The sequence below is a fragment of the Amblyomma mixtum genome, chromosome 6, assembly GCF_055824585.1.
Source record: "Amblyomma mixtum isolate Tamu chromosome 6, ASM5582458v1, whole genome shotgun sequence".
NCBI lineage: Eukaryota > Metazoa > Arthropoda > Arachnida > Ixodida > Ixodidae > Amblyomma > Amblyomma mixtum.
Window position 1 is genome coordinate 188,939 of NC_143017.1, and position 25,058 is coordinate 213,996.

General features: G+C 56.3%; 10 protein-coding genes across 10 annotated transcripts; 4 read left to right on the forward strand and 6 right to left on the reverse strand.

Moving 5' to 3' along the window:
* Positions 1-365: 365 nt before the first annotated feature.
* On the reverse strand, positions 366-740 carry LOC149337960 (histone H2B-like). The gene has a single exon (XM_089550184.1). The coding sequence runs from the start codon at positions 738-740 to the stop codon at positions 366-368; it is 375 nt and encodes a 124-aa protein (XP_089406310.1).
* A 277-nt stretch (positions 741-1,017) lies between these two features.
* On the forward strand, positions 1,018-1,392 carry LOC149337961 (histone H2A-like). Its single transcript, XM_089550185.1, has one exon. It carries the CDS (start codon positions 1,018-1,020, stop codon positions 1,390-1,392), a length of 375 nt encoding a protein of 124 aa, XP_089406311.1.
* A 932-nt stretch (positions 1,393-2,324) lies between these two features.
* Positions 2,325-2,735, reverse strand: LOC149337962 (histone H3). The gene has a single exon (XM_089550186.1). It carries the CDS (start codon positions 2,733-2,735, stop codon positions 2,325-2,327), a length of 411 nt encoding a protein of 136 aa, XP_089406312.1.
* A 4,361-nt stretch (positions 2,736-7,096) lies between these two features.
* On the reverse strand, positions 7,097-7,408 carry LOC149337963 (histone H4). The gene has a single exon (XM_089550187.1). The coding sequence runs from the start codon at positions 7,406-7,408 to the stop codon at positions 7,097-7,099; it is 312 nt and encodes a 103-aa protein (XP_089406313.1).
* Positions 7,409-9,855: 2,447 nt separating this feature from the next.
* Positions 9,856-10,230, reverse strand: LOC149337964 (histone H2B-like). Its single transcript, XM_089550188.1, has one exon. It carries the CDS (start codon positions 10,228-10,230, stop codon positions 9,856-9,858), a length of 375 nt encoding a protein of 124 aa, XP_089406314.1.
* Positions 10,231-10,507: 277 nt separating this feature from the next.
* On the forward strand, positions 10,508-10,882 carry LOC149337965 (histone H2A-like). The gene has a single exon (XM_089550190.1). The coding sequence runs from the start codon at positions 10,508-10,510 to the stop codon at positions 10,880-10,882; it is 375 nt and encodes a 124-aa protein (XP_089406316.1).
* A 930-nt stretch (positions 10,883-11,812) lies between these two features.
* LOC149337966 (histone H3) lies at positions 11,813-12,223 on the reverse strand. The gene has a single exon (XM_089550191.1). The coding sequence runs from the start codon at positions 12,221-12,223 to the stop codon at positions 11,813-11,815; it is 411 nt and encodes a 136-aa protein (XP_089406317.1).
* Positions 12,224-12,878: 655 nt separating this feature from the next.
* On the forward strand, positions 12,879-14,884 carry LOC149337967 (uncharacterized). The gene has a single exon (XM_089550192.1). The coding sequence runs from the start codon at positions 12,932-12,934 to the stop codon at positions 14,471-14,473; it is 1,542 nt and encodes a 513-aa protein (XP_089406318.1). The 5' UTR covers positions 12,879-12,931; the 3' UTR covers positions 14,474-14,884.
* A 46-nt stretch (positions 14,885-14,930) lies between these two features.
* Positions 14,931-18,634, forward strand: LOC149337968 (uncharacterized). Its single transcript, XM_089550193.1, has one exon. The coding sequence runs from the start codon at positions 15,531-15,533 to the stop codon at positions 18,198-18,200; it is 2,670 nt and encodes an 889-aa protein (XP_089406319.1). The 5' UTR covers positions 14,931-15,530; the 3' UTR covers positions 18,201-18,634.
* Positions 18,635-22,844: 4,210 nt separating this feature from the next.
* Positions 22,845-23,156, reverse strand: LOC149337969 (histone H4). Its single transcript, XM_089550194.1, has one exon. It carries the CDS (start codon positions 23,154-23,156, stop codon positions 22,845-22,847), a length of 312 nt encoding a protein of 103 aa, XP_089406320.1.
* Between the last annotated feature and the right edge of the window lie 1,902 nt (positions 23,157-25,058).

Consider the following 25,058-nt stretch of genomic DNA (forward strand, 5'->3'; position numbering starts at 1 on the left):
GTTATGGGAAACAGAGCTGAACTCAAGCAAGAAATAAAACGCAGTAACAAGACGGCCACACCGCAGCGCTGAAAGAATACGCGACTGCCGCACAACAAACAGCTGGTGGGGCCCTATAGAGGGAACCTATTCACGTGCACAGCAGTCAAAACGAGAGATGCCTTGGTATTTAAAACCACTTCAGGCTGCCACGCGAGGGGAATAAGAAATAAATAAATAAATATTATACAAACATCACGCTCATAGAGAGGAAAAACAGGACCGGTGCATCGCTGCCTGCAGGCAGGCTCGCCAATGCAAACACTTTGGTTGGCTCTGATAAGAGCCGTTGAGGTGAGGGCCGGCAGCAGGCGCAATGTGCCACCCTACTTGGAGCTGGTGTACTTGGTGACAGCCTTGGTGCCTTCAGACACGGCGTGCTTGGCCAGTTCGCCAGGCAGCAGAAGACGCACCGCGGTCTGGATCTCCCGGCTGGTGATGGTCGAGCGCTTGTTGTAGTGGGCCAGGCGGGAAGACTCGGCCGCGATGCGCTCGAAGATGTCGTTCACGAAGCTGTTCATGATGGACATGGCCTTGCTGGAAACTCCAGTGTCTGGATGCACCTGCTTCAGCACCTTATAAATGTAGATGGAGAAGCTCTCCTTCCTGCGGCGCTTCTTCTTCTTCTTGTCCGTAGCGCGCACATTCTTCTGAGCCTTTCCGGCCTTCTTCACGGCCTTCCCAGAGGGCTGAGGCGGCATGTTGACAGCGACGTCGACGCTCGGCAACACGGACGGTGTCGAAAGAACGCGCGCCAAGGGGCGCGCGGCGCTTTTATACTGGCACGGTGGTGTTCAAGCGACCCGAGCCAGGCCGCCGCGCGATTGGTCGACGCAGCGATAGCTCCGCCCCAATCCGCGTCGGGCTCGCGGCGCGGGGAGAGAGCGCGGTATTCGTTTCGTTTCTATCCAACGTGCTCGCACGCAGTGGTCGTCGCTGATTCTCCTGCTTCTCGAGCGTACTACAACAACAGTCACCATGTCCGGCCGCGGCAAAGGAGGCAAAGCCAAGGGCAAGAGCAAGACCCGCTCCAGCCGCGCGGGACTCCAGTTCCCCGTTGGCCGAATCCACCGTCTCCTGCGCAAGGGCAACTACGCGGAGCGCGTCGGAGCCGGCGCCCCGGTCTACCTGGCCGCCGTCCTGGAATACCTGGCTGCCGAGGTGCTCGAGTTGGCGGGTAATGCTGCTCGCGATAACAAGAAGACGAGAATCATTCCTCGCCACCTGCAACTGGCCATCCGAAACGACGAGGAGCTCAACAAGCTGCTCTCGGGAGTGACCATTGCCCAGGGTGGCGTCCTGCCCAACATCCAGGCCGTGCTGCTCCCCAAGAAGACCGAGAAGAAGGCGTGAGCGGTCCTCTGCACGTCTATGGAGGCGCGCCCGCCGCAGCGATAGCTCGCACCTAACGGTCCTTATCAGGACCAACCAAGTGCCTGCCACGGCGGGGCCTCGCTCTGCGATCCCTTTGCTCTGGACCACTGCGTCCCTCTCATGCTGCTTTCGTTTACTGCCCGTTGGGCGTCACTGACACTACTCGACCACATGCGGCCGCGCACACAGGTTCGCTGTCCTTTCTTTTTTTTTTCTTTTTTTTTTCAGCCCGCTACAGGCCAGTACAGCGCACCGAGAGCAATGTTATTAATGGACTACACGAGAAAAGCGCGTCTCGTGGTTTCCTTCCAGTGGGCTGGGCTTGGGAATATCACCAAACGGCATGATTGGCATGTCGCAAGGGATCGTTTAAAGGAAAAGTAATAAACAGCCCAGCGACGAGGCACAAGACAGAATAAAGATGGACAAGCGCTTGTCCGTCGTCGCTGCGCCGTTTTGTTTTTTTTTTTTAATTCTTCAATATGCACCAATTCGCTCAGTTTTTGTTTTTCTGCTGTGTAGTTTCAAGGAGCTGCTGCATTTACTTGTGCGGACAGCAGTTCTTATTTTTCTTCTTCTTCTTGTTTTTCGACTGCATCCCATTCGGTGCGCGCGAGTTGTTATCGGCACAAAAAAAAAATAAAAAATAACTAACCTGCGGGAAGCCGCCGGGGTGTAAAAGTGCAGGCGAGTTCAGTACAAGGGCAGTGCGGAATCACTTTCAACACACTCACCCATTTCGCAGGAACAGACAGTCAGAGTAAAAAAAAGAGAGAGAGGTACCGGGGTCCTGAGCTCGTGTTCGTCTCGACCGTGCGCCCGTGGCCAACGCAAACGTTTGGGTGGTCCTGAGAAGGACCGTTGTGGAGCGTTGCTGCTGCTGCTGCTGTGGCGGCGCCTCGAATACGCTTTTAGGCGCGCTCGCCACGGATGCGCCTCGCCAGCTGGATGTCCTTCGGCATGATGGTGACGCGCTTGGCGTGGATCGCGCACAGGTTGGTGTCCTCGAAGAGACCGACAAGGTATGCCTCGCTGGCCTCCTGAAGTGCCATGACGGCCGAGCTCTGGAAGCGCAGGTCGGTCTTGAAGTCCTGAGCGATTTCTCTCACCAGGCGCTGGAAGGGCAGCTTGCGGATGAGAAGTTCGGTCGATTTTTGGTATCGGCGAATTTCACGAAGTGCCACGGTGCCAGGCCTGTAACGGTGAGGCTTCTTCACTCCCCCGGTAGCTGGCGCACTCTTGCGAGCAGCCTTTGTGGCCAGCTGCTTACGGGGGGCCTTGCCGCCAGTGCTCTTGCGCGCGGTTTGCTTGGTACGGGCCATGGTGACGAGCGCGGACGCTGGAAACGGGAGACTGCCTCCGGAGACGGACGGAGATCGACTGCGCCGCGCGGCGGTGCTGCTCCGCAGCGCCCCCCCCCCCTCTCTCCCACCTGATTGGTCGCCTGACGGACCGATGGCTACCCTCTGCTCAGCGGCACCCAGAATGCTGGAAACCGCCCGGTTTCGAGCGCGCGTCGGTTTCGCGCGTGGCAAACGTGACGCAAGTGGGTGTGGAACCGGGGTCTAGCACAAGATTACGCTGCGCCTGTCCTTTAGGTTTGCCGCAAAAGCAAAAGCAAGCCTCTGGAAGGAGGCGGGCGTCCGCGGCAGCGTCCACTTTGACACCACAGCAGCACGGTGCCGACGCGGTTGCGGCTGGTTCCGTGTGGCGTTGGCGCACTGCAACGAGCCTCCCCGCTTGCCGGGGGCGCGGTGTTGAAGGAACGCAACGACAGCTTGTAGAAATACGTCTGCACTTTGCGCACACCAAATGAGGGGCGAAATAACTGAATAGCGCGCTAGCCAGAAACAGCGGCGCAATGACCGCTTGGATGCACGGAACATGTACTGCCAGACACATGATCAGCTGATTTTGTGAACTGCAAAAACAAAAACAAAAAAAAAAGGAAGGGAGAGTCAAGGTCTCCTACCAAAGAGGTTGATTCGTAGACGGCTGCTCGCTGTGCAGTCAGTAGGGCTTCTCGTTTGCGTTCCGTTGTTATTGAGTTATTAGTACCATGTTGGCAACATCGTGTCAGCACGGAATAAAACGGTCTGTTTTCTCTGCCTAGATGTAAAGCATTCATAAGCTCTCCCCCCAATGAGAAAATGCCTGTGCGACACCAAGCGTACCTCATGAATCCATCACAAGCTGTTGAATATCGCGCCACTCTTCCCGGTGATACGATACGAGGTCGGCATTTCTTCCTGGAAAGCGGCATCACGACTACGTCCCGTTCCGTTCCGTTGCAAGCAAGCCTTTACGACAAATTATTCCAATGACCGGCGCAGCTCGCAGCACTAATGATGCTGCCATGGCACACTTCTTGCTGCACCACCTTTGTTGAGCTTAATGCGAACTGAACTGTGTCGTCAACCAACTTGTTCGACGGGACAGCGGCGCAACTCGCAGCCAGACACCTGAACAGCGCAAAGCAGCCCACAGGGTACACAGCAGGTAGATCGACGCACCTCGGCAAAGCTGTAAGGGTTGAAGAGAGAAGCGCTTGGGCGCAGAACGCAATAATACATGCAACTCAAAGGAAGCGCAACAAGAGAGACGGCAGATTTAGACATATTGACAAACCCACCCCTTAGGGCATGAATGCCACCTCAGAGTGCGTCGTCGCTTCCAAGGAGGTTCGATGGGTGCACTGTGCAGTCGACAGATCAGTTCGCTTCAAATTTCAAGCTGCACCAGCCAAAACGAGTTCCCAGTTATCGTTATTGAGCACGAAAAATCGCCTGGAGAGCAGCGCGCGCATAGGGCTGTCTCTGTACACATTGCGTGTGTGTGTCTACCAGCCAAGGAACACTCGCCGACTAACCCGCGTTACTTACAAGTTACTTACTGAAGATGATTCAATGCATCCACAAAACACACACAAAAAAAGGCGAGCAGAACGAGAACCCACTTCTGATGGATGCGGTTATTTACTTCCCTCAAGTTTCCAGAGTTTCCAGTGTTCCCACATCCGCAGCTCATGCACCTCCGAATTTCCTGTAGTTTAAATCCATTAAATGTTTGCACTCTCTTCTTGCAGATAAAAAGGTGCGGAATTGAGAAAACAGTTTGCCCTGCGCAAAGTTGGCAAACCATAGCGAGACACATACCATGACGTACGATTGCACGGAAGGAAAGAGCCGCGAACACTGCGTGGAAAGCGTGCATCATGCCTAACATTTCCCATGCATCTCCAGGCAGTATTCTTCCAGTAACAGGTGGCCAAAGTTAGCAAAAACAGTAGAGCACGCATTGAAGGCACCCCCACCCCTCCGTGATTGAGGTGCATTTCCTGCGGTCGCTTTATAAGCGAACAGAAGCCCATCCATGGATTTTATTTAGGTCACCGGGCAGTGTAATGAGGAAAAACATTTTATTTCGTTCGTCCCTTGCATTTTTCTTTTTCTTCCAGAACCCCGGAGAATGGCACTGCGCGACGCCGCCCAACACTGTTAACAACACATAGTTTCTTGCCACTGGCTACAACTCGAAGTGAACGGGTTTCGGCACCAAAACTTTTGTTGTACTCCGGACGCCGAACGACGAGCAGCTAGCTTCGCTGACTGCTCGGGCGTTCCGAGAGATGTGTAGTTGCTTGCATTTGATTCTTGTATTTAACGCGTAAAATAAATTCAACGAGTTAAGTTTCAACGACTGGATCAAGTCTGATCATTTGTGATTAGGCTAACGAATAGCGGCAGCTACGCATAGTTACAACAAAACATTCTTTGGATAGTAGTGCGCCCCGTCCCTACTAACATCTCGTCCCTATCTTCTGTTCTCTTTCTTGAATAATGCAATGCCCCTCCAAACTCCCGCACTAGCAAAACGGCGCCAGCCAGTAGGGCAACAAAAAGCAAGCCAAACGGAATGAAAAGCCACAACTAAACCAGACTGAGCAGGGCGCACTCGCAATTTCCTCAATTACGTGCAGCAAACAAGACTGAAAAATTTATCCAAACGCTTCAGTCGCCGTACGTGCGACCCGAAATTAAAGCGCCTGAGACTCAAAACGCCATTTAAGGGGAAATCAAAGTGTACGCAAGCCGGGAGCTGCTTCCTCCCCAAGGGAATGCATACCTTCCAGCAGCGCGGTGCACGCAACTTAATCGCCGACGCTTCGCGCGGCCGCGGCGCCACCTTCCTCCAGCTTGCGCAAGTACCTACGCCTCCGAGACCAGCGCCCGGAATCTTGGAGGCAACGGTGCGGCTCCCGCCTCTACTTTCATCCTTTTCATGCACTCCAAAACGCAGGCAGCGCGCTATAGACGCCTGTCTGGACGCCGCAGTTGGGGCACACAAGTTCACAGCCGCCCCAAATAGCAGTTGAGCTGAAAGCTGCACTGGTTGCTTCAAAAAAAAACGCACCTCGGAAGTCACCGGCTGCAGAGGGAAACCGTCCTACGGACGGACGGCCAGACTCGCTCAAAAGGCAAGCAGTGAGCTAGCGCGACGTCGCTGTGCCTCTCCCAGGCTCTCTTCGCCATCCACTCTAAATGCTAACACATCCGAGACGCCTTTCACGCACCTGACAGCACACCTTGCTTGAACACACTGCCCTTATTCAAAAGAGGAAAGTGACTCGCGTCAATCAATACACTCATTTTCTGTGGATCGCGCAAACGTTTTCCGCGACACTGACTTTGTAGGAACCGTATGTACACACCACGCATGCAATTTCAGCGTCGTCGGGCATCAAAAATTCGAGGAACAACTGACGACACACACTGGGCACAACAACAACAGCAACTTTATTTCGCAATGCCGCAAAAGTATTTATATTTGCTGCATTGGTTGGCGCAACAACAAAACACATATGCCCGTAATGAGCTGCGATGCGTTTGAATTCACGCAAGCAATTTCGAGGCTGGCTGGTTCCCTCACCGCGTGATGTAATTGTTTACAAGAAGCCGTGCAGCTAGCTATGCCGCTATTTTGTCCGCATCATCGCAGTTATGCTCCCCAGGTGTTTGGTAGCTGAATTTCATGCACAAGACGTTGTTTGCATTCGCCAGGCGTGTTTACCTGCCTGTCTGTGGCTGCGAAACGAACCGCCGACGAATGTAAATAAATCGCTTCGCCTGCGATTATGAGAGGCCGCGCGCACATAAACAAGGAAATGTGTACAGGGGTTCGTTTCGAAAGAAAGCATAATGCCTCTTTTCACCAGACCCGTTCGCAGCACGCACACACGATTGATTCATGGCGAAAGGTAGGTTGTAAACTTATGGCCGCGAAGCTGAAGCGAAAAATGTCGCGCACACACACGTGCGAAAGCCACACACGGCGGCCGCCCTGCCAAAAACGATGCTCCCTCAGATGGCTACTACTATGGCTGCAGACAGTGAGGCACGGCGCAATCAACTGCTCACCTGAGACCGCTGCAGCTTGCTGTTGTGGCATAATCCGCTCGCTTCCGCAGGCGACAACAAGTAGGCAAAGAAAAAAAAAAAACCCATAGAGACAGAGAGAGAGGAACAAACGAGAACCGGAGCTCTGGTTCGCAACCAACAGCTGCCAATCCAGCATTTGGGTAGCCCTAAAAAGGGCTGTTTGACGACGACACGGAGCTGGAGTAGAGGGTGCACGCCGCACAGGGTCCCTTCTTCCTGACGCGGCGACTACCAGCGTGGCCGGCCTAGCCCCCGAAGCCGTACAAGGTGCGGCCCTGACGCTTGAGCGCGTAGACGACATCCATCGCGGTGACAGTCTTGCGTTTTGCGTGCTCCGTGTACGTGACGGCGTCCCGGATCACGTTCTCGAGGAACACTTTCAAAACGCCGCGGGTCTCCTCGTAGATCAGGCCCGAGATGCGCTTGACACCGCCTCGGCGCGCCAGACGACGGATGGCAGGCTTGGTGATGCCCTGGATGTTGTCCCGCAACACCTTGCGATGACGCTTCGCGCCTCCTTTTCCGAGCCCCTTGCCGCCTTTGCCACGACCAGACATCACGATGCAGAAAAGCGCGACCGCTCGGCTCCGATGCAAAACAGAGAATGCAGGCAGCGAGCCGCGGGGCGTTCGGTCGCGGAGCGCAGCGACGACCGCCATTGGCTGGCGCCTCGACCAATCAGGGTCCGTCTTCGCGAGCGGCGCCTCGCTAGCATCACTGAGCCCTTTCGCAGGACTCTCGCGCAACTACGACCATGGGCAAACTCCTCGCGGGCAGAGCGACTGAGCACAAGAAAAAAAAAAGAAACATTCGGCCTCATGTGCGATGCTGACGCAACAACAACAACAAACTAAAAAAAAAAAGAACCGCGCGCCTTAGAGGGGCCACAGGAGTGCAGTAACGCGATGACCACTGTGGCTGTATAACGCTGGTAGTAATCCGATCTGCATTTGCAGCTCGGTCAAGAGGATGGAAAATGAATGTTGGAGAATCCTGCTTTGTTTTCGTATTTCCTTTTTTTTGCTGCGTGTGCGCGCGTTGGAAACAAACAGGCGCTCGCTGCTTTTGTTTCTTTCATCTCGCAGCACGGTGTTTCCAGCCCTTTGGACAACCAGACGCACCGCAGAGTGCGCTGCAACGACGAACACAGCCCGAGCCTGTCACATTACAAGTTCAAACTGCGAAATCGCGCGCCTCATTAAAACACATTAATGGCAGTCGAATCGCGTGCCGCCCTTCCTCATCTCTTTTTCGCGAGTTAACTCTTCCGTTCGCTTGCGCGCCAGGATTCAAGAGGCCACCATGGGAGCGCGCGCGACGGCGCTTCGCTGTGTACTCCCCTCCTCTACCGGTCGCTAGGATGCTGAAAAGCGACCAGTTTGCCCGGCGGGCAAAATTCAAACGCTTGTATCTCGGAAAGTAATGCATGCAGGATTTCCAAATTCGGCATACGTGTAGAACACGTTTCGGACCATTTATCTGGCTAATTTCAGTTCGCTGCACCGACTACGAGCAGTTCGAGCGCCCCTTTCCGTTTTCCGACCATTCCCCGGCTGTGGTACCGACGAGCGCTACTCGGCTCCTGCTTCTCCTTCTTGGCTGTAATCTCTCGAAGCTTTCATTTTGGCTTATCTTCTCGCGGAATTAAAAAAAAAAGCCACCACAGGCAGCGAAATATGCACACACACACACACACCTACCTGACTGAGCTCAGGTCTCTGCATGCACTAGCAACGTAAAAAGGTGGCAAATAACTGCTCCTTCCCATGCGTAGCCCGAACGTTTTATGGAGCCCATGAGCGAGTGCACTGCACACGACTTTGTTACTATTAGCGAAACGTAAGGGACGCATGACACCCGTGCAACCGCGAGCACATAGTAAATATTTGCACGCCTGTCGTGCGCGCCCAACAACAGAAGAACGAAAAAAAAAATTGTGTATCTGCCACACAGATATTATTCAATACACAATTCGGCACGAGCGCAAACTGTAGGGCGAAAAGAAAGGCACCCGAACTTCTGTCGTGCCGCTTGCAGGAACATTAAGCGCATGCAACTTGTCTTCCTCGCGCGTCCACACGTTGCAGTGTGGTCGAGCGCGGAGCTTCGTTTCTGTCTGCGCTCATTTCCTATAGCTATGATGCCCGCAGAGAAGTAGAGGAAGTTGCGCGCCCCGCACAGGGCTGTTAATACGCTTATCGCTACACTTTCTACCTCCGTCCCATTAAACTCAAACGCCGCGGCTGGCTTTTTTTTTTTTCTTTCTGCCTTTAAACACAACAAACATTCACCACCTGCTGGAGGTTTGCATGGCGCTGAAGCCGACAAGGAATTTAGCACCTTGGGCCACCTCACAGTTTACTGCTGGGCTTCGTTACAAATTTTATTTTTGTCACCTATTTCAGGATCCCTATGCAACAGACGTTGCCGAAAAAATCACTCGCGGTCGACTCCCCAACGTCCGCAAGGGGTTTTGCGCAAGTTCAGTCAACCCATTGCACTGTGCATACATTTCAGGACTCAGTAGTGTGTTGTGAACGCGTCTGAACCGAATAGCATTTCTAAGGCTTTCTTCCTTTCTTTTTTTTTTCTTTCCCCCCTGCAGCTAAAGTGTACTGTAGGCCACTTTAAGCCCACGCGTTATGGGAAACAGAGCTGAACTCAAGCAAGAAATAAAACGCAGTAACAAGACGGCCACACCGCAGCGCTGAAAGAATACGCGACTGCCGCACAACAAACAGCTGGTGGGGCCCTATAGAGGGAACCTATTCACGTGCACAGCAGTCAAAACGAGAGATGCCTTGGTATTTAAAACCACTTCAGGCTGCCACGCGAGGGGAATAAGAAATAAATAAATAAATATTATACACACATCACGCTCATAGAGAGGAAAAACAGGACCGGTGCATCGCTGCCTGCAGGCAGGCTCGCCAATGCAAACACTTTGGTTGGCTCTGATAAGAGCCGTTGAGGTGAGGGCCGGCAGCAGGCGCAATGTGCCACCCTACTTGGAGCTGGTGTACTTGGTGACAGCCTTGGTGCCTTCAGACACGGCGTGCTTGGCCAGTTCGCCAGGCAGCAGAAGACGCACCGCGGTCTGGATCTCCCGGCTGGTGATGGTCGAGCGCTTGTTGTAGTGGGCCAGGCGGGAAGACTCGGCCGCGATGCGCTCGAAGATGTCGTTCACGAAGCTGTTCATGATGGACATGGCCTTGCTGGAAACTCCAGTGTCTGGATGCACCTGCTTCAGCACCTTATAAATGTAGATGGAGAAGCTCTCCTTCCTGCGGCGCTTCTTCTTCTTCTTGTCCGTAGCGCGCACATTCTTCTGAGCCTTTCCGGCCTTCTTCACGGCCTTCCCAGAGGGCTGAGGCGGCATGTTGACAGCGACGTCGACGCTCGGCAACACGGACGGTGTCGAAAGAACGCGCGCCAAGGGGCGCGCGGCGCTTTTATACTGGCACGGTGGTGTTCAAGCGACCCGAGCCAGGCCGCCGCGCGATTGGTCGACGCAGCGATAGCTCCGCCCCAATCCGCGTCGGGCTCGCGGCGCGGGGAGAGAGCGCGGTATTCGTTTCGTTTCTATCCAACGTGCTCGCACGCAGTGGTCGTCGCTGATTCTCCTGCTTCTCGAGCGTACTACAACAACAGTCACCATGTCCGGCCGCGGCAAAGGAGGCAAAGCCAAGGGCAAGAGCAAGACCCGCTCCAGCCGCGCGGGACTCCAGTTCCCCGTTGGCCGAATCCACCGTCTCCTGCGCAAGGGCAACTACGCGGAGCGCGTCGGAGCCGGCGCCCCGGTCTACCTGGCCGCCGTCCTGGAATACCTGGCTGCCGAGGTGCTCGAGTTGGCGGGTAATGCTGCTCGCGATAACAAGAAGACGAGAATCATTCCTCGCCACCTGCAACTGGCCATCCGAAACGACGAGGAGCTCAACAAGCTGCTCTCGGGAGTGACCATTGCCCAGGGTGGCGTCCTGCCCAACATCCAGGCCGTGCTGCTCCCCAAGAAGACCGAGAAGAAGGCGTGAGCGGTCCTCTGCACGTCTATGGAGGCGCGCCCGCCGCAGCGATAGCTCGCACCTAACGGTCCTTATCAGGACCAACCAAGTGCCTGCCACGGCGGGGCCTCGCTCTGCGATCCCTTTGCTCTGGACCACTGCGTCCCTCTCATGCTGCTTTCGTTTACTGCCCGTTGGGCGTCACTGACACTACTCGACCACATGCGGCCGCGCACACAGGTTCGCTGTCCTTTCTTTTTTTTTTCTTTTTTTTTCAGCCCGCTACAGGCCAGTACAGCGCACCGAGAGCAATGTTATTAATGGACTACACGAGAAAAGCGCGTCTCGTGGTTTCCTTCCAGTGGGCTGGGCTTGGGAATATCACCAAACGGCATGATTGGCATGTCGCAAGGGATCGTTTAAAGGAAAAGTAATAAACAGCCCAGCGACGAGGCACAAGACAGAATAAAGATGGACAAGCGCTTGTCCGTCGTCGCTGCGCCGTTTTGTTTTTTTTTTTTAATTCTTCAATATGCACCAATTCGCTCAGTTTTTGTTTTTCTGCTGTGTAGTTTCAAGGAGCTGCTGCATTTACTTGTGCGGACAGCAGTTCTTATTTTTCTTCTTCTTCTTGTTTTTCGACTGCATCCCATTCGGTGCGCGCGAGTTGTTATCGGCACAAAAAAAAATAAAAAATAACTAACCTGCGGGAAGCCGCCGGGGTGTAAAAGTGCAGGCGAGTTCAGTACAAGGGCAGTGCGGAATCACTTTCAACACACTCACCCATTTCGCAGGAACAGACAGTCAGAGTAAAAAAAAGAGAGAGAGGTACCGGGGTCCTGAGCTCGTGTTCGTCTCGACCGTGCGCCCGTGGCCAACGCAAACGTTTGGGTGGTCCTGAGAAGGACCGTTGTGGAGCGTTGCTGCTGCTGCTGCTGTGGCGGCGCCTCGAATACGCTTTTAGGCGCGCTCGCCACGGATGCGCCTCGCCAGCTGGATGTCCTTCGGCATGATGGTGACGCGCTTGGCGTGGATCGCGCACAGGTTGGTGTCCTCGAAGAGACCGACAAGGTATGCCTCGCTGGCCTCCTGAAGTGCCATGACGGCCGAGCTCTGGAAGCGCAGGTCGGTCTTGAAGTCCTGAGCGATTTCTCTCACCAGGCGCTGGAAGGGCAGCTTGCGGATGAGAAGTTCGGTCGATTTTTGGTATCGGCGAATTTCACGAAGTGCCACGGTGCCAGGCCTGTAACGGTGAGGCTTCTTCACTCCCCCGGTAGCTGGCGCACTCTTGCGAGCAGCCTTTGTGGCCAGCTGCTTACGGGGGGCCTTGCCGCCAGTGCTCTTGCGCGCGGTTTGCTTGGTACGGGCCATGGTGACGAGCGCGGACGCTGGAAACGGGAGACTGCCTCCGGAGACGGACGGAGATCGACTGCGCCGCGCGGCGGTGCTGCTCCGCAGCGCCCCCCCCCCCTCTCTCCCACCTGATTGGTCGCCTGACGGACCGATGGCTACCCTCCGCTCAGCGGCACCCAGAATGCTGGAAACCGCCCGGTTTCGAGCGGATCCCTGGAGGCGCGCGTAGCGAGCGGTTGTTTGCGGTGTCGCTCCGCGCTAGCTCAGCTATTTCACCACGTGGTCATCACTCCTGATGCCCTAATAGAGCCCCCGCTATTAATTATAGCATTAGCCGCGCTGCCGGCGCCGCACGGCGCTTAGGGGCATCAAGGCATGGAGCCCCCTCGCGTGCCTCATGCGAGTAGGTCGCAGCGTAATTCCGAGCATGTGGCACCACCGCGATCGTATAGCCTTAACGCCAGGCCATGCACTATAAGTGCCCTACAAGAGTTACTGATCGCGGTGGAGCGCGCTAAGAAAGAGGTGCAGCTTTCATCATCTCAGGCTGCTGCCTCGACCGCTTGGAAGCCGCTGCAACCGAGAGTGTGGCCACAGCCACCACGTGCTCGCGATAGCGCGCACGCACCTCATCAGGAGGCCGCCGACCTGGCTGCTACCGCGACGAGCGCCCAGGACCTCGTGGCAGGCACCGCGAGAGGACCCGCAGACCTGGCGTCCGAGGCGATGGACGAGAGCTCGCACAGGAAGCGGGTCCGATCGCCGTCTCCCCCACCACGACGCAGCGTGGATGGCGTGCAAGGCGCTGCTGATGCAAGCCTGGAAGGCACGGCCAAGCGCACGCATACCACGAATGCCCCGGACCACGTGGAAGCGGCCGTTGACACCGAGCGTCGAGCGGCCCACGCGCGAGATTCCCCTCCCGCGGCGGCGCTTTCCCCCTCGCAGGTCCCTCTCTCCCAGCCAGCTGTCACCGGAACCGGATGGCGCGCTGCGGCGGCGGCGCCACCAGCGGGGCCCGCATCGTCAGCTGGCCAGATTTCGTCTGCTAGCAGCGAGCACGCGCCGCCTCCCTGCTCGTCTCAACTCGTGGCCTCTCAGCAGCGGGACCTGATCCCGTGGCGAATGCAGACCACCAAGGCTCAGAGACGACGCAGGGCGGCCCTGGCTCGAGCCGCGGCTGCTGTGGAGCTGCCTGCGAGCCTGGTGGGCACGGTGCTGTTCCGGCCAGCTGACCGAGGGGCTGCCTTCACCAAGCACCAGGGCTGGGAGCTGGCAGAGGAGATCGGGCCCCGACCTGGCGTCCTGGCGGTCCGGGTCAATACCCGCCGCAATGTGGTGGCCGTGGACGCGGGGAGCAGGGACGCCTTCCAGGCCCTGCTAGCCACCACGGTCATCAGGGGCGTCCAGGTCCACGCTCGAGAACCCTCCCCTCGAAACCAGTGCGCGGGCCTCGTGTTTGGCGTGGACGAGAGGAAGACGGCGGAGGAGCTGCTCGCGGCGTCTGAATCATCAGTGCCGATGACGTCGGCGTCGCTGTCTGGTGGCACGCTCACCATCAGATTCGCGGCGCCGACGCCACCGGCATTTGTATCTATTTACAGACGCCGCCTTGCTGTCCGGCCCTGCCGCCCGCGGCCCCTGCAGTGCGCGAAGTGCGCGAGCCTGGCGCACGCAACCGGGGCCTGCCGGGCTCCCTCACGCTGCACACGCTGTGGCGGCCCGCACGAGACCGGGGCTTGCACCACCAAGAAGCCTCGGTGCATTAACTGCGGCGGAGCTCACGCGGCCACGGACCCTGCGTGCCCGCACTGGCAGCGTGAACGCCATGTGGCCACCTTGATGGCCACATCAGAGGCGCCCCTCTCCAGGCGGGCGGTTCGGGCCGTGGTGCAAGCTGAGACAGCCCCGCGAGCCGCACAGCAGCAGCAGCAGCAGAAGAGGGAGCAGCGCGCGCCGCGCCCTCTCTCGTACGCGCAGGCAGTCGTCCGGGGCGAGCAGCAGCAGCAGCGCCACCGGTCCAGCCAGCGGCCGCGCCGCCAACTAAGCCAGCAGACGGCAACCGGCTCGGAGGAGGAGAGGCGCAGCACGCTGGCCCCGCAGCGCGCTGCGCCGCGCGCGCCAGCTGATTCACGGGACCAGCTGATTCTACAGCTACAGCACGCGCTGCGCGCGATAAGCGCCCTGTTTCCCGAGGGCAGCGATGGACAACGGGCCTGCTTAGAAGCTGCAGGTGCCCCCGCACGGATAGGCCAGCATCATGGCTAGTCGCCGGGCTCCCCCCCGTATCCCATCCATCCTGCAGTGGAATGTGCGCTCTCTTGCAGCGCGGTACCCTGAGTTGCGAGTTCGCATCGCGGAGGATGCTCCGGAGGTTATCGCGCTGCAAGAGACGTACATTCGTCTCCAAGAAGGGGAGCCGCAGATGCGACTGCCTGGATATATTGGCTATCACTCACCAACAACGTGCGAGGAACCCACCTGTGCTGCAGTGCCGTGTTGTGACCGTGCCCATCGCCCCGGGAAATCGCGGTGCGCGATTTACGTGCGCAGTGACGTTTTGCATACTCTCGTCGGTTCGGCGGCGGCGACAACCGATGCCCAGGAGTGCGTGGTGGTGACAGTGCGCGTCGGTGGTGTTGACACGTCGGTGGCTTCTGTGTATGTGCGCCCAGCTGTCGCGTGGAACGCGCTGTGTTTTCGTTCGGTTTCCTCGTGCTGTGCCCCGCGTCAGATCATCTGCGGTGATTTTAACGCTCATCACAGTGCGTGGGGCAGTGTGCGACATTCCGCGCGAGGAGACGACCTGCACGACGCAGCAACGCAGCTGGGACTCACTCCCCTGAACACCGGCGAGCCCACCTTTCGACGACGCGGAACACCCGGCTCCTGCATCGACGTTGCCTTCGCATCCAGAGGGATAGAGGCGACATGGCATCGATCACCATCACTCTGGGGCTCAGATCATTACTCCATCCTAATTGAGCCCACTGCTACGGAGGCCCGCGCCAAAAGAAGCTACTCCATCGTCAACTGGAGCGCGTTCAGGCAGGCGGTCGATGAAGCGGCCGTCACTGGAGCCGACTTCTTCTCGAGTCTGGTTCGGAGCGCCCTAGCAGCCACCAGACGAGCAGAGGTGCGGGCAGGACAACCCACACCAGATATCAAGCTGCTCGGTCTGCGCGAGAAACGCGACCGCGCAGAAAACAGGGCGCGACGAACCGACCGAGCGGCCGATTGGACCGTTTACAACCGCCTGGACGCAGTGGCGCGGCGCCACTCTCACAAATTGTACCGACGGCAGTGGGCTTCGCTATGCCAAAGGATGGAGGAAGACACCAGCTCGCGGAGGCTATTCGACATGCTGCGACGAATTACGAAGCAACAGGTGAACCCTCAGCCTTTGGCCGCGCTTGCCATCTCAAGCGGCCTTAGCTATGAACAGCTGGCAGAGAGGTTCGCCGATCGCTTCGCGCCGCCCAGCCTCACGAACGACGCGAGCTCAGACCCACCTGAGAGCCCCGGAAGCGATGCCAGCCTCTTCCCCGTCACCTCAGATGGCCCCTGTGACGCGCCTTTCAGCGCGGCGGAACTGAACAATGCGCTCGCGCGATGCCGCCGTCGCTCGGCGCCCGGGCCGGACGGGGTGACTTATCAGATGTTACGCAACCTGGATGCGAAGCAACGAGAGGTCCTCCTGCAGCAGATCAACTTGGTGTGGGAACGCGGGGAACTCCCGGAGGATTGGCGCACTGCGGTCGTCTGTCCCATCCGAAAGCCAGGTCGCCCACCCACGGAGCTGAGTGGATATCGTCCAGTGGCTCTAACATCGGCGGCTGGTAAGCTCATGGAGCACATGGCATTGCAGCGTCTGAACGAGCGGGCCGCGGCGGCCGATTTGTTTGACGAGCGGCAGACGGGTTTCCGCGGAATGCGGTGCACGGCTGATTCCATCTCGGACGTTGTCACTGCCCTCGAGCACGCCAGAGTGGCAGGCCAGGTAGCGCTGCTGCTGCTACTGGACGTCTCGGGAGCATTTGACAACGTTCACCGCGCACCGATTCTAGCGTTGCTTGAAGCGGCCGGCGTGTGCGGACGTCTTTTGCGATATGTTCGCGGCTTCCTGAGCGGTCGTACCATGCGCGTGAGAGTGGGGGGGAAACTCTCTGAGCCTCGTCCGGTGGATCTGGGCGTGCCGCAGGGCTCTGTTTTGTCACCATTCCTGTTTAATGTGGCCATGTCGGTGGTGCCGGGTTCCCTTCCCACGGGCGCCCGACATCGCGTGCACATGTCCATATATGCAGATGACATTGCTCTGTGGTGCCTGGGACCACCGGGCGAGGCGCTCCGCGTGCGGGGATGCCTTCAGGGGGCCCTGACCGCAATCGACGCCTGCTTACGCGGTCTCGGTCTGTCGCTGAGTGCGAGCAAATCGGTAGCCATGGCCTGCGTTTCACGCTCGCGTGCGCGCCCAACGCCACTGTCACTGGACGGGACTCCCATTCTTTGGCGGAAAACGGTGCGGTACCTCGGCTTGGACATCGACCAGCGCCTTTCTTTCCGCCCCGCGGCGACCAAGGCCTGTTTGCAGATGAAGAGGATCACCGCCGCCGTTCACAAGCTCACCGCTCGAGGCCAGGGCATCTCGCAACAAGCCGCGCTGCGTCTGTACAACGCCGCAGCCTTGGGGGCGATGCTGTATGCTTTGCCGCTCGTCTCGGTGCGCAAGCCATGTTGGTCGAAACTGGAGCTCCAACACAGGAAGTCCCTGCGCGTGTGCCTCGGTGTACCGCGCACTTCACAGTGCGCCGCAACGCTAGCCGAGGCAGGAGCGTGGCCACTTCAGCTCCAGGCCGCGCGCAGGGCTCTCAATCACATCGACCGGCTCCACCGCGCACCAGACGGCGGCTCGCTGCTGCAACGATTTCGCACGCGCCCTCGTTCACGCATGGGTGCGGCGTTGCTCGAGTACGAGACCCTCACCAGCGGCTCGCCCCCTTACGACACCTGTGTGCCCTGGCCGGCTGCCACGGAGATACAGCGAGAAATCGTCGGCATCGCGGGAAAGCGGAGCACACCCCTCTGTGCTGTGCAGCAGCTAACCAGGGCCGTCCTGCACGAGGAATTACAGGACCATCTCCTCGTGTTTACAGACGGCTCAGTGGTTCGTGACAGCTGCTCGCTCGCAGCGGCCGCCACCATCCCCGCCCTGCGACTGCACAGCCAACAGCACACAAACTATTTGGGTTCTTCCACCACGGCGGAACTGGTGGGACTCCAGCTCGGGTTGGAACTCGTGCTCACCATCGTCCCTCCGCCGCCCAAGTGTGCTGTTTTGTGCGACTCCCGCGCCGCCCTCAGCCGGCTGCAGAACATCGGCCGTGGTACCCCGTTAGTGCGCGCAATCCGAGCGTGCCTTGCGCAACTGGCACAGCTTGGATGTGTTGTGCGCGTTCAGTGGGTGCCCGGCCACTGTGGAATCGCCGGCAACGAGGACGCTGACGATCTCGCGACCGCCGCACACCAGCTCCCTTCCAGCAACCTACCTCTTGTGCTGGAGGACGTGCGTGCGGTCATTCAGACTCATCTCCAACGGCAGCACCCCGATCCCCGCATCGCAGAAGGTGAGCGCATTCACCTCGTCACCGGCTGTCGCTCGCTCACGCGGGCGCAGCGCGCAATGATCCTTCGACTGCGAATTGGATGCGTGTGGAACGGGGAACGACGTGCGCGCCACGGGTTCGCGACGAGTGCAGCGTGTGTCGGGTGTGGTTGTGACGAAACACTCGAACACTTGCTACTTCGCTGCACCGCGCTCATAGACGCCCGTCGCGACATGCTTGCGGCCTACCGGGCGCTGGGCATACTACCAGACTCCCTCGCAATGTTATTGTGGCCGCAAGGCAATGCGCGCACTCGCGAGCGAACTTTGGTGAGCCTCTGTGTTTTCCTCGAACAGGCGGGCTTGACGTCCCGTCTGTTCTCCGCCAGGTAGTTGTGTGCAGTGACGTGAACATTCCACGCGCGCTACCTTGGACGGTCAACAGCTGGACGCCCCCACTCCAGCTGTTTTGTGCTATGTGTCGTGCGCGCGTGACGGACCAACGATCGCCCAGATCAACACGCGCGTGCGACCTGTATATATGTATATTTAATCTAGTTATCGTGCGCGTGTGACGGAGCAGTGGTCGCTTCGAGCTCCACGCGCGTGCGTGTTGTACATTTGTATATTTTATTCCTTGTAGATATGTAAATAGACTGATTGAAAGTGTACCCCTCCCCCTGTCCTTTCTACTGTCCCCTCACCACTTTTCTTTCACTTCTACGCTCTGCCTGCTATCCTTTATTTCGCTGCCCCAGCTCAGGTGCTTCCTGTCGCGATAGCAGATGCCGGGGCAGCAAATATTCTTTTATCTTCCATATCAAATGCATAATAAATAATCACTTACTACTACTACTACTTTCGAGCGCGCGTCGGTTTCGCGCGTGGCAAACGTGACGCAAGTGGGTGTGGAACCGGGGTCTAGCACAAGATTACGCTGCGCCTGTCCTTTAGGTTTGCCGCAAAAGCAAAAGCAAGCCTCTGGAAGGAGGCGGGCGTCCGCGGCAGCGTCCACTTTGACACCACAGCAGCACGGTGCCGACGCGGTTGCGGCTGGTTCCGTGTGGCGTTGGCGCACTGCAACGAGCCTCCCCGCTTGCCGGGGGCGCGGTGTTGAAGGAACGCAACGACAGCTTGTAGAAATACGTCTGCACTTTGCGCACACCAAATGAGGGGCGAAATAACTGAATAGCGCGCTAGCCAGAAACAGCGGCGCAATGACCGCTTGGATGCACGGAACATGTACTGCCAGACACATGATCAGCTGATTTTGTGAACTGCAAAAACAAAAACAAAAAAAAAGGAAGGGAGAGTCAAGGTCTCCTACCAAAGAGGTTGATTCGTAGACGGCTGCTCGCTGTGCAGTCAGTAGGGCTTCTCGTTTGCGTTCCGTTGTTATTGAGTTATTAGTACCATGTTGGCAACATCGTGTCAGCACGGAATAAAACGGTCTGTTTTCTCTGCCTAGATGTAAAGCATTCATAAGCTCTCCCCCCAATGAGAAAATGCCTGTGCGACACCAAGCGTACCTCATGAATCCATCACAAGCTGTTGAATATCGCGCCACTCTTCCCGGTGATACGATACGAGGTCGGCATTTCTTCCTGGAAAGCGGCATCACGACTACGTCCCGTTCCGTTCCGTTGCAAGCAAGCCTTTACGACAAATTATTCCAATGACCGGCGCAGCTCGCAGCACTAATGATGCTGCCATGGCACACTTCTTGCTGCACCACCTTTGTTGAGCTTAATGCGAACTGAACTGTGTCGTCAACCAACTTGTTCGACGGGACAGCGGCGCAACTCGCAGCCAGACACCTGAACAGCGCAAAGCAGCCCACAGGGTACACAGCAGGTAGATCGACGCACCTCGGCAAAGCTGTAAGGGTTGAAGAGAGAAGCGCTTGGGCGCAGAACGCAATAATACATGCAACTCAAAGGAAGCGCAACAAGAGAGACGGCAGATTTAGACATATTGACAAACCCACCCCTTAGGGCATGAATGCCACCTCAGAGTGCGTCGTCGCTTCCAAGGAGGTTCGATGGGTGCACTGTGCAGTCGACAGATCAGTTCGCTTCAAATTTCAAGCTGCACCAGCCAAAACGAGTTCCCAGTTATCGTTATTGAGCACGAAAAATCGCCTGGAGAGCAGCGCGCGCATAGGGCTGTCTCTGTACACATTGCGTGTGTGTGTCTACCAGCCAAGGAACACTCGCCGACTAACCCGCGTTACTTACAAGTTACTTACTGAAGATGATTCAATGCATCCACAAAACACACACAAAAAAAGGCGAGCAGAACGAGAACCCACTTCTGATGGATGCGGTTATTTACTTCCCTCAAGTTTCCAGAGTTTCCAGTGTTCCCACATCCGCAGCTCATGCACCTCCGAATTTCCTGTAGTTTAAATCCATTAAATGTTTGCACTCTCTTCTTGCAGATAAAAAGGTGCGGAATTGAGAAAACAGTTTGCCCTGCGCAAAGTTGGCAAACCATAGCGAGACACATACCATGACGTACGATTGCACGGAAGGAAAGAGCCGCGAACACTGCGTGGAAAGCGTGCATCATGCCTAACATTTCCCATGCATCTCCAGGCAGTATTCTTCCAGTAACAGGTGGCCAAAGTTAGCAAAAACAGTAGAGCACGCATTGAAGGCACCCCCACCCCTCCGTGATTGAGGTGCATTTCCTGCGGTCGCTTTATAAGCGAACAGAAGCCCATCCATGGATTTTATTTAGGTCACCGGGCAGTGTAATGAGGAAAAACATTTTATTTCGTTCGTCCCTTGCATTTTTCTTTTTCTTCCAGAACCCCGGAGAATGGCACTGCGCGACGCCGCCCAACACTGTTAACAACACATAGTTTCTTGCCACTGGCTACAACTCGAAGTGAACGGGTTTCGGCACCAAAACTTTTGTTGTACTCCGGACGCCGAACGACGAGCAGCTAGCTTCGCTGACTGCTCGGGCGTTCCGAGAGATGTGTAGTTGCTTGCATTTGATTCTTGTATTTAACGCGTAAAATAAATTCAACGAGTTAAGTTTCAACGACTGGATCAAGTCTGATCATTTGTGATTAGGCTAACGAATAGCGGCAGCTACGCATAGTTACAACAAAACATTCTTTGGATAGTAGTGCGCCCCGTCCCTACTAACATCTCGTCCCTATCTTCTGTTCTCTTTCTTGAATAATGCAATGCCCCTCCAAACTCCCGCACTAGCAAAACGGCGCCAGCCAGTAGGGCAACAAAAAGCAAGCCAAACGGAATGAAAAGCCACAACTAAACCAGACTGAGCAGGGCGCACTCGCAATTTCCTCAATTACGTGCAGCAAACAAGACTGAAAAATTTATCCAAACGCTTCAGTCGCCGTACGTGCGACCCGAAATTAAAGCGCCTGAGACTCAAAACGCCATTTAAGGGGAAATCAAAGTGTACGCAAGCCGGGAGCTGCTTCCTCCCCAAGGGAATGCATACCTTCCAGCAGCGCGGTGCACGCAACTTAATCGCCGACGCTTCGCGCGGCCGCGGCGCCACCTTCCTCCAGCTTGCGCAAGTACCTACGCCTCCGAGACCAGCGCCCGGAATCTTGGAGGCAACGGTGCGGCTCCCGCCTCTACTTTCATCCTTTTCATGCACTCCAAAACGCAGGCAGCGCGCTATAGACGCCTGTCTGGACGCCGCAGTTGGGGCACACAAGTTCACAGCCGCCCCAAATAGCAGTTGAGCTGAAAGCTGCACTGGTTGCTTCAAAAAAAAACGCACCTCGGAAGTCACCGGCTGCAGAGGGAAACCGTCCTACGGACGGACGGCCAGACTCGCTCAAAAGGCAAGCAGTGAGCTAGCGCGACGTCGCTGTGCCTCTCCCAGGCTCTCTTCGCCATCCACTCTAAATGCTAACACATCCGAGACGCCTTTCACGCACCTGACAGCACACCTTGCTTGAACACACTGCCCTTATTCAAAAGAGGAAAGTGACTCGCGTCAATCAATACACTCATTTTCTGTGGATCGCGCAAACGTTTTCCGCGACACTGACTTTGTAGGAACCGTATGTACACACCACGCATGCAATTTCAGCGTCGTCGGGCATCAAAAATTCGAGGAACAACTGACGACACACACTGGGCACAACAACAACAGCAACTTTATTTCGCAATGCCGCAAAAGTATTTATATTTGCTGCATTGGTTGGCGCAACAACAAAACACATATGCCCGTAATGAGCTGCGATGCGTTTGAATTCACGCAAGCAATTTCGAGGCTGGCTGGTTCCCTCACCGCGTGATGTAATTGTTTACAAGAAGCCGTGCAGCTAGCTATGCCGCTATTTTGTCCGCATCATCGCAGTTATGCTCCCCAGGTGTTTGGTAGCTGAATTTCATGCACAAGACGTTGTTTGCATTCGCCAGGCGTGTTTACCTGCCTGTCTGTGGCTGCGAAACGAACCGCCGACGAATGTAAATAAATCGCTTCGCCTGCGATTATGAGAGGCCGCGCGCACATAAACAAGGAAATGTGTACAGGGGTTCGTTTCGAAAGAAAGCATAATGCCTCTTTTCACCAGACCCGTTCGCAGCACGCACACACGATTGATTCATGGCGAAAGGTAGGTTGTAAACTTATGGCCGCGAAGCTGAAGCGAAAAATGTCGCGCACACACACGTGCGAAAGCCACACACGGCGGCCGCCCTGCCAAAAACGATGCTCCCTCAGATGGCTACTACTATGGCTGCAGACAGTGAGGCACGGCGCAATCAACTGCTCACCTGAGACCGCTGCAGCTTGCTGTTGTGGCATAATCCGCTCGCTTCCGCAGGCGACAACAAGTAGGCAAAGAAAAAAAAAAACCCATAGAGACAGAGAGAGAGGAACAAACGAGAACCGGAGCTCTGGTTCGCAACCAACAGCTGCCAATCCAGCATTTGGGTAGCCCTAAAAAGGGCTGTTTGACGACGACACGGAGCTGGAGTAGAGGGTGCACGCCGCACAGGGTCCCTTCTTCCTGACGCGGCGACTACCAGCGTGGCCGGCCTAGCCCCCGAAGCCGTACAAGGTGCGGCCCTGACGCTTGAGCGCGTAGACGACATCCATCGCGGTGACAGTCTTGCGTTTTGCGTGCTCCGTGTACGTGACGGCGTCCCGGATCACGTTCTCGAGGAACACTTTCAAAACGCCGCGGGTCTCCTCGTAGATCAGGCCCGAGATGCGCTTGACACCGCCTCGGCGCGCCAGACGACGGATGGCAGGCTTGGTGATGCCCTGGATGTTGTCCCGCAACACCTTGCGATGACGCTTCGCGCCTCCTTTTCCGAGCCCCTTGCCGCCTTTGCCACGACCAGACATCACGATGCAGAAAAGCGCGACCGCTCGGCTCCGATGCAAAACAGAGAATGCAGGCAGCGAGCCGCGGGGCGTTCGGTCGCGGAGCGCAGCGACGACCGCCATTGGCTGGCGCCTCGACCAATCAGGGTCCGTCTTCGCGAGCGGCGCCTCGCTAGCATCACTGAGCCCTTTCGCAGGACTCTCGCGCAACTACGACCATGGGCAAACTCCTCGCGGGCAGAGCGACTGAGCACAAGAAAAAAAAAAGAAACATTCGGCCTCATGTGCGATGCTGACGCAACAACAACAACAAACTAAAAAAAAAAAGAACCGCGCGCCTTAGAGGGGCCACAGGAGTGCAGTAACGCGATGACCACTGTGGCTGTATAACGCTGGTAGTAATCCGATCTGCATTTGCAGCTCGGTCAAGAGGATGGAAAATGAATGTTGGAGAATCCTGCTTTGTTTTCGTATTTCCTTTTTTTTGCTGCGTGTGCGCGCGTTGGAAACAAACAGGCGCTCGCTGCTTTTGTTTCTTTCATCTCGCAGCACGGTGTTTCCAGCCCTTTGGACAACCAGACGCACCGCAGAGTGCGCTGCAACGACGAACACAGCCCGAGCCTGTCACATTACAAGTTCAAACTGCGAAATCGCGCGCCTCATTAAAACACATTAATGGCAGTCGAATCGCGTGCCGCCCTTCCTCATCTCTTTTTCGCGAGTTAACTCTTCCGTTCGCTTGCGCGCCAGGATTCAAGAGGCCACCATGGGAGCGCGCGCGACGGCGCTTCGCTGTGTACTCCCCTCCTCTACCGGTCGCTAGGATGCTGAAAAGCGACCAGTTTGCCCGGCGGGCAAAATTCAAACGCTTGTATCTCGGAAAGTAATGCATGCAGGATTTCCAAATTCGGCATACGTGTAGAACACGTTTCGGACCATTTCTCTGGCTAATTTCAGTTCGCTGCACCGACTACGAGCAGTTCGAGCGCCCCTTTCCGTTTTCCGACCATTCCCCGGCTGTGGTACCGACGAGCGCTACTCGGCTCCTGCTTCTCCTTCTTGGCTGTAATCTCTCGAAGCTTTCATTTTGGCTTATCTTCTCGCGGAATTAAAAAAAAAAGCCACCACAGGCAGCGAAATATGCACACACACACACACACCTACCTGACTGAGCTCAGGTCTCTGCATGCACTAGCAACGTAAAAAGGTGGCAAATAACTGCTCCTTCCCATGCGTAGCCCGAACGTTTTATGGAGCCCATGAGCGAGTGCACTGCACACGACTTTGTTACTATTAGCGAAACGTAAGGGACGCATGACACCCGTGCAACCGCGAGCACATAGTAAATATTTGCACGCCTGTCGTGCGCGCCCAACAACAGAAGAACGAAAAAAAAAATTGTGTATCTGCCACACAGATATTATTCAATACACAATTCGGCACGAGCGCAAACTGTAGGGCGAAAAGAAAGGCACCCGAACTTCTGTCGTGCCGCTTGCAGGAACATTAAGCGCATGCAACTTGTCTTCCTCGCGCGTCCACACGTTGCAGTGTGGTCGAGCGCGGAGCTTCGTTTCTGTCTGCGCTCATTTCCTATAGCTATGATGCCCGCAGAGAAGTAGAGGAAGTTGCGCGCCCCGCACAGGGCTGTTAATACGCTTATCGCTACACTTTCTACCTCCGTCCCATTAAACTCAAACGCCGCGGCTGGCTTTTTTTTTTTTTCTTTCTGCCTTTAAACACAACAAACATTCACCACCTGCTGGAGGTTTGCATGGCGCTGAAGCCGACAAGGAATTTAGCACCTTGGGCCACCTCACAGTTTACTGCTGGGCTTCGTTACAAATTTTATTTTTGTCACCTATTTCAGGATCCCTATGCAACAGACGTTGCCGAAAAAATCACTCGCGGTCGACTCCCCAA

Bases quoted from the DNA above. Each gene is read 5' to 3' on its own strand.
- LOC149337961 (XM_089550185.1), top strand. From the start codon at position 1,018: ATGTCCGGCCGCGGCAAAGGAGGCAAAGCCAAGGGCAAGAGCAAGACC.
- LOC149337964 (XM_089550188.1), bottom strand. From the start codon at position 10,230: ATGCCGCCTCAGCCCTCTGGGAAGGCCGTGAAGAAGGCCGGAAAGGCT.
- LOC149337967 (XM_089550192.1), top strand. From the start codon at position 12,932: ATGGACGAGAGCTCGCACAGGAAGCGGGTCCGATCGCCGTCTCCCCCA.
- LOC149337968 (XM_089550193.1), top strand. From the start codon at position 15,531: ATGGAGGAAGACACCAGCTCGCGGAGGCTATTCGACATGCTGCGACGA.
- LOC149337962 (XM_089550186.1), bottom strand. From the start codon at position 2,735: ATGGCCCGTACCAAGCAAACCGCGCGCAAGAGCACTGGCGGCAAGGCC.
- LOC149337966 (XM_089550191.1), bottom strand. From the start codon at position 12,223: ATGGCCCGTACCAAGCAAACCGCGCGCAAGAGCACTGGCGGCAAGGCC.
- LOC149337963 (XM_089550187.1), bottom strand. From the start codon at position 7,408: ATGTCTGGTCGTGGCAAAGGCGGCAAGGGGCTCGGAAAAGGAGGCGCG.
- LOC149337965 (XM_089550190.1), top strand. From the start codon at position 10,508: ATGTCCGGCCGCGGCAAAGGAGGCAAAGCCAAGGGCAAGAGCAAGACC.
- LOC149337960 (XM_089550184.1), bottom strand. From the start codon at position 740: ATGCCGCCTCAGCCCTCTGGGAAGGCCGTGAAGAAGGCCGGAAAGGCT.
- LOC149337969 (XM_089550194.1), bottom strand. From the start codon at position 23,156: ATGTCTGGTCGTGGCAAAGGCGGCAAGGGGCTCGGAAAAGGAGGCGCG.